Source organism: Artibeus jamaicensis, unplaced genomic scaffold, assembly GCF_021234435.1.
Source record: "Artibeus jamaicensis isolate MK-2021 breed Jamaican fruit bat unplaced genomic scaffold, CSHL_Jam_final scaffold_804, whole genome shotgun sequence".
NCBI classification, from domain to species: domain Eukaryota; kingdom Metazoa; phylum Chordata; class Mammalia; order Chiroptera; family Phyllostomidae; genus Artibeus; species Artibeus jamaicensis.
The window spans coordinates 1,979,039-1,985,857 of NW_026522055.1; the positions used below are offsets into that span (position 1 = coordinate 1,979,039).

Below are 6,819 nucleotides of genomic sequence, written 5' to 3' on the forward strand. Positions count from 1 at the left end.
CTCTCAAAATTCCTGAAAATTTGCCAATAGGCTCTTCTGGGCTGGTGTGAATGAGCTGGCTGTAGCGCACACTGGGCCTGATGCCCAGCCCAAGTTTATTGACATTTTTACTCACCGGGGACTCTCTACTTCGCTTTTAAATTATGTTTATTGTTTCTTTTCTGTCACCTCCTGCTAGAATGTAAGCTCTGTGAGGAGAAGCAGCTCTACCTTCTAGAGCAATGCCTGTCGAGAGGCAAGTTCAAGTTTGCGATAAGTACACCAATGCCTGGTGCATTGCAGGTGCTCGATGAGATAGTTGTTGATGAATTAAAGTAAGAAGGGAAATGAAATTCGTAGCACGATGGATTCCTGTAAATTAGAGGCAAGGCTAGGCAACAAGGCATTGGCATCTGGGTGCACGGCGTCTGAGGCCATTCCTGCCAGAGCCTGTGGGGAGGGAGGAGGCCAGGGATGACAGGTGGAAATAAAACCAATATAACGATAGCAGGGCTCTGCCAGGACTTGAACTTCAGAGCGTGATTCACTCGAGTCTCTTCACCTGAGATCCGATTAGGAAGAAGAGGACTTCTGCATTTGCATAGGGTTTTCCAGGAAATGGTGCGTCTTTGCCCTCCCTGCCCGGGGCCTCAGCATGCTCCGCTGGCTGGCGGCACCCAGACAGGAGGCAGGGTCACACGGCAAAGCAGGGAGTTCTCCTTCTTCACACCAGACACAGTGGATGGGAGAGCGGGTTGGGAGCCCCATGCATTCCATTCAGCCAGTGTCATGCCCAGCTCCTAGCTGTGTGCTACCATGAGAGCTACTGTGCGCCTCTTTGTTGGACGAATGGAATGAACAGAAGGATGGAGTTTAGGGTGATTCGATTTTTATTATCACGTGTCTGGTTTTTAGAGGCGCTAAGTCTTCTTTGGAATTGTTGCCGGCGTGGTGCCTTCAGGCTCCTGCCTGCGTGCTGTGCTGGGTGGGGAGAGAACATCCGAGGGACTGCTCTGGAGGGTGGGGGGGTGGGCGGCAGGGGGGACCTCTGGGCCAGGGGTCAGGACCGGGATGTTGGGGGCTTGATATCCAGGGTCTGAGGGAGTGAGGGATAGGGGCCAGGGCCCCTGGGTCTCGAGTGGAGCGTGCAGGTCTGGGCAGCAAGCGGGCAGCGATGTCCTGTCGCACCGGCAGTCAGCCGCCCCTCATGGTTTTCTGGATCCAGCTGTAGTACTTGCAGAGGTTGGTGTAGACTCCGGGGTAGCCAGGCAGGGCGCAGCGCTCCATCCCCCAGGACACGAGGCCCTGGAGCTGCCCTTGGCACACCAGGGGTCCCCCAGAATCTCCCTGAGGGGGAGAAACCAATGGAGATGCCCACAGACAGAGTCAGAGATACATGCACGGAGAAGTCGAGAGAGATGGAGATCGGGAAGGACCAGGGCTGACACTAGGGGGCGTGGGAGAGGGAGCGGAGGGACTCTGAAGATATCAGCCCTGGGACTGGGGTTGCTGCCTTCCTTCTTCTTCCCTGGTTGCTGCTGTCTCTGGGTCTCACTGAGCCCCTCGTTGCCTTTGCCCTGACTCTACAAGACCGTGTGTGTCTCGTCATATGCCCCTGTCTCTGGGGTCATCTCCCAGGGGTGGACTGGGATGTCCAGAGGCCCTGAGCACAAATTTCCGGCTGTCCATATTTAATAGTGACCGTGACAGTGTGATCAGAGCTGTAGGCAGCCCCTGCTCTGAGCTCTTTCTGTGGACTATGTCGTCTAACTCCACCAACGGCTCCAAGAGGCGCCACCTCTGCTTGACAGATGAGGAGACTGAGGCACAGAAAGATTAGGCCCATTGCAAGAGCTTACAGCCTGGAGGGAACCTGGTTATTATCATCTCTCTCTAGGTCTTGGGGGACCTGCCCCTCTGATTCTCATGCTCCTGAGATGCTCTTGTACTGAGGTCCCAGCCCCAAGCCCTCCCGGGCCTCCAGCTCTCACCCTGGGCCTCACCTGACAAGAGTCCTTTCCGCCATTGGGGACCCCGGCACAGACCATGCCTGCCGTGATGGCTCCGGGATAGGCCTCCTTACACTGCTGGTCAGAGGCCGTCTCGATGTTCACGCACTGCAGAGCGTTGGGGTAGCTGGCTGGGGAGGCACTGAGGGGTCATGACTTGGGTCTACCCCCCAACAGGGCCCAGGAATATGGGGACCCACCTCCTCCCCCTTCAGACCCGGGACCCCAGCCCCCAGCCCCTCCCCCACCTTCAGGGCACAGGATTTCTCACCGATGGGGCTGGACGTGGTGCCCCAGCCGGACACGAGGCAGGAGGTGCCGGGGCTGGCGCAGCTCTGGGCCACAGTGATGGGCCTCACCTCCGGCCCCAGCTGTGCGGGATGACTCAGCTGCAGAAGCATGAGGTCGTTGTCATTGGTCCGATGGTTGTACTGGGGATGTGGCACCTGGCGTACCACACGCAGCACCTGCTCGGTGGCCTCCTTCCTCTTCAGGTTTTGCTTGCCCAGGGCAACCCGCAGGTTCCTGGCCCATGACCCCCCCCAAAAAGTGGCACTGCTCATGACATGGCCTGAAGACACCTCCCCACACGCCAGCCCCATTGGGTCTACACAGCCAACTCAGCTGTGGGCTGAGTGCCTGCTGGCATCCTGGGTCCTTTCCCATGGCCCGGGTAGCAGTTTCCCTTGGCCCAGTCCCACCGTCCTCCCCCTGCTCTCTTGAGCTGGACTCCTACGTCTGAGGGAGGAGAGGCTTCTGGCTTCTGGTTGGCATGTATGGTGATGGCTGACGGTTCTTGGCCAGTGCCAGGTTCTGTGCTCTGTGTTCTAAGTCAGGCCCTGGCTACGGCTCTAGGCTCTAAATTAGAATTGATATTCTGGCATAGGCTCCAGGCAGGGGCCATCCTGGTTCTAGCCTGGCTTCTGGGTTCTGGACATTTTGGACTTCAGAATCTAAGCTGGGATTGGAGTTCTAGATTGAGTTGGGACTGTGGCATGCTTTGCGGGTCCTGGTGTGAGCTTTCAGTTTTAGGGTAAGTTGAGGGTTTTGGTTTGAGCTCTGCATCATAGCTGGAATCTGGGTTCTAGGTATTGATTTCAGCTTTTAGTTTAGGGGTAGGGCGAAGATGTTATATTGACAAATGGATTAAGATGTGAGCCATGGGCCCTGGATGGTGTGGCTCAGTGGATTGAGGGGTGGACTGTGAAGCAAAGGGTCGCCGGTTCGATTCCCAGTCAGGGCACATGCCTGGGTTGTGGTCCCGGTCCCCAGTAGGGGGTGCATGAAAGGCAACCACACATTGGTGTTTCTCTCCTCTTTCTCTCTCCCTTCCCTCTCTCTAAACATAAATAAATAAAAATCTTAAAAAAAAAGATTAGAGTCATGGATTCTGGACAGTGATATGAGCTCCAGTTTCTAGGTTGAGTTCTGGGTTCTTGCTTAAATTCTGATCTATAATCTGAGCTTTAGGCCATGGTTTGGGCTTAGGGTTTTCAACACTGGTCTAAGTTCTTGACTCTAGAGTGGGCTATGTTTCGCAGTGAAATATAGTTGAGTTTGAGCTCTTGGTTCTAGATTCTGGACTGAGCCCTTGACCTCAGGTTGGGTTCTGGGTTCTAGATGGAGCCCTTGGATCCAAGTTTCCAGATGCTGCTTTGCCTTCTGGGCTTCTTCATATTCTAAGCTCTGGAATGAGTTCGGGGCTCTAGGTTCTAAACTTGAGCTTCAGTTTATGGCATTAGATGTGGTTTCTAGGCAGTATGATGAATATCCGGAGCCTGGTTTCTAGATTTAGGTCTAGAATCTTAGAGGGCTTATGTGCCCTACGTGGGGTTTCAAATTATGGCCGGCATTCTGAGATACAGACACTGGGTTCTAGGCTGCTCAAAAAGGAGGCATATACTAGACTCTGAACTCAATGTTGGACCTAGAAGGGGCTCCAGGTTCTGATTCTCTCCTACACGCTGAGCTGTATGATCCATCTATAAGTGGGGTTCTGGATTTATGGCTGGACTGTGGGGTCTGATCCAGACCCTGGATTCTAGGCAGTGTTCTGAGAGGGGGTCCTGGGTTTCTAAATGGAGATCTTGGCCACGGTTGGTGTGGCTCGGTGGATTGAGCACTGGCCTGTGAACTGAAGAGTCACCTGTTCGATTCCCAGTCAGGGCACATGCCCTAGCTGTGGGCCAAGTCCCCAGTAGGGGGCGCATGAGAGGCAACCACACATGGATGTTTCTCTCCCTCTCTTTTTCCCTCCCTTCCTCTCTGCCTATAAATAAATAAATAAATAAAGGAATAAATAAAGGAATAAATAAAGGAATAAATAAAGGAATAAATAAAGGAATAAATAAAGGAATAAATAAAGGAATAAATAAATAACTAAAAGAAGAGCTTGCTTCAAATTCAACCACCAATCTAGAATGGGCTCTCACTCTTAGTCTCTGTATGGATCCCAAGATGACATGTTAGGTTCTAGGTTCTGTGTGAGCCTCTGGGCTGATGAATGGGTTCTACCCTGTCCACCTGCTTTCAGAATCTGATGTGAGTTCCAGATTTATGGCAGGCTCTAGGCTCTTCTCCAGACTCCCCTGAACTGGGACCCAGCTACTACTTTGGGTTCTGGACCAGGGTCCACGCACGTTCTCAGCTGAGCCCTGGGGCTCCAGGTTGAAATTCCCTGGTCATGAGAATAGGGGAGGGCGTCACTCACCGGCGGGCGCAGTGAGCAGCGGTGATGACCCACCGGTCTGACAGCAGGGCCCCTCCGCAGAGGAAGCGACAGGTGACACCCACCAGCAGGGCTGCCTGCCACGGCTGGGAGTGTGGGATGCATGGGTAGCCACCAATTATCTTGTTGTCCCCTTGGCTCTGTGCCATGGCTAGGAACAGGCAGGGGTGGGGTGGGTGAGCAGGTGAATAAATGCCCTCTCCCCCCAGAAATCTAGGGTATCCAGGACCCAAACCCCCTCTTCTTGGCTTAACCTTTGAACCACCACATCTGTCTGCCACTCCAATGTGACAAAAGTCCAACGTGGCCCAACTGCCTCAACACAGTAGGGAGCATACTGAACGCCACCCCCTGACCTGATGCAGGGTCTTGCTATTCGTTCTGCCCTCGACTGCGTTCTACAACAGATACTTCCCATGAGTCCTTCTCTGACACACTCAAGGAGCTCCCTGCCCCTTCCCCAAATTTCCCACACACCCACTCTGTACGCACACCGCGCGCCCCTGCCATGAGCTCGCCACCCCACCACCACTGCCACCACTGTCCCCGGCAGCATGCCGTCTCTCCCTGTGCTGGTTCTTCCTGACGCAGGGCAGGCCAGGAGCACCCCGTGGCCCTGCTTTCTCTCCTGACCCATGAAACCTCCTGTTACAACCACAGGGCGGCACTTAAAGCTCCCCTCCAGCGTGTTCCTCAGCCTTGATTTCCAAACTCCACCCCCACTCCTATCGCCGTATCCCCCATGAGCATCCTGGGTCCCCAGGGCCCCTTGTCCCACTTTTCTCAGCATTTCCAGGGGACTTCACACCCCGGACCCCACTGCTATCTTACCTACAGCCAAGATCTGAAGTACGGCCAGCAGGAGGAACATTCCGGGTGCTGGGGGCTGGGTCCTGGCAAAGACAGAGAGGACGTGGAGGAGAAGGAGGCTGTGAGAGACCCAGAGGTTGAGGGACAGAGACAACGAGAGCCTCTCACACAGAGACCGAGACCCTGAGAGGCATGGATGCTGCACAGAGTCGAGGCCAGAGGGAGGGCCTGGGGTCCTTGGTGGCTGGAGGTGGGATGCTGAGCAGGGCTCACGTCCAGTCCGGCCTCGATGTCTTCCTGTGTGGAGGAAGTGGGGGGTGGTGCCTCACCTCCCTGTCACCCTGTGGAGGCCTTTTATCCCTGGTCTGGGCAGTTGGACCTGCCCCCCCCACCACACCCTTTTCCTGACATTTTTTTTAAATTGCTTAGTTCCCATTCCAAGACTCACTCCTACCATCTCCTCCCTCCCCTCTCTGGCCAGAGAAGCAGCCACAGTTATTAGTGAGAACCCGCTTGGCCAGTGGCAAATACGTTTTAATCTGGAAGGGATCCGGCGGGGGGGGGGTACCCCAGGGCAGGGTGGATGAAATGAGGGGGCTTAGGAGCAGGTGCTGGGAGAAGCTGAGAGAGAGCGTGACGAAGGCCGGAAATGTGAGGGAAGGTCACGTACATACGGAGAGACAAAGAAAAGCTGAGGAAAACAGGCCCAGAGCGATGCGTGAAAGGCCAGAGCTGAGAGTCCTGGGACAGGGGAGGCGGATGGATGGATAAAGGGAAGACCAGGCAGGAGGCCCAGAGAGAGAGATTCCTGGAGAGATGGATGAGAGAAAGCAGAGAACACAGGGAAGAAGGTGAAGACAGAAGAGAAAGAGGCACAAAGAAAGAGGAATAAGGGAAAGACAGAGAGAGAGGAAATGGAGGGGCCCCTTCTGCAGACGCACACCCGCGGAGTAATGGCCGTGGTGATGGAAGGAGGTGGAGAGGGGCCATCGAAGGAGAAGAGCAGGAAGGGAACAGGAGAGAGAGAGGGAGAGAGAGCAGGGGGAGCCAGCAGGAGCTGGACATGGTACTGGGCTGTCCTGTCTCCCACGCTGGCTCACTTTGTGGTCCTCACAGTCCCCAAAGGTGGGGCAGGCAGGGGAGGCTCAGTGCAGACCCGGAGAGCGGGACGCAGGGATGGAGTAAGACATGGAGACCCAGAGAGAGAGGCACAGGGTCCCAGAGAGAACCCGAGACACGGAGCAGTGACATGAGGAAGGGTCCCCAGAGACACCGGAGATGGAGCCCTGGGTT

General features: G+C 55.2%; 1 protein-coding gene across 1 annotated transcript; it reads right to left on the minus strand.

Annotated features, from left to right (window-relative positions):
• Positions 1-1,073: 1,073 nt before the first annotated feature.
• On the minus strand, positions 1,074-5,754 carry KLK14 (kallikrein related peptidase 14). The gene is made up of 5 exons (XM_037149016.2): positions 5,548-5,754; positions 4,699-4,867; positions 2,260-2,513; positions 1,983-2,119; positions 1,074-1,326 (listed from the first exon to the last, which is right to left on the minus strand). Exons 1-5 carry the CDS (start codon positions 5,585-5,587, stop codon positions 1,174-1,176), a joined length of 753 nt encoding a protein of 250 aa, XP_037004911.2. The 5' UTR covers positions 5,588-5,754; the 3' UTR covers positions 1,074-1,173.
• Positions 5,755-6,819: the final 1,065 nt, after the last annotated feature.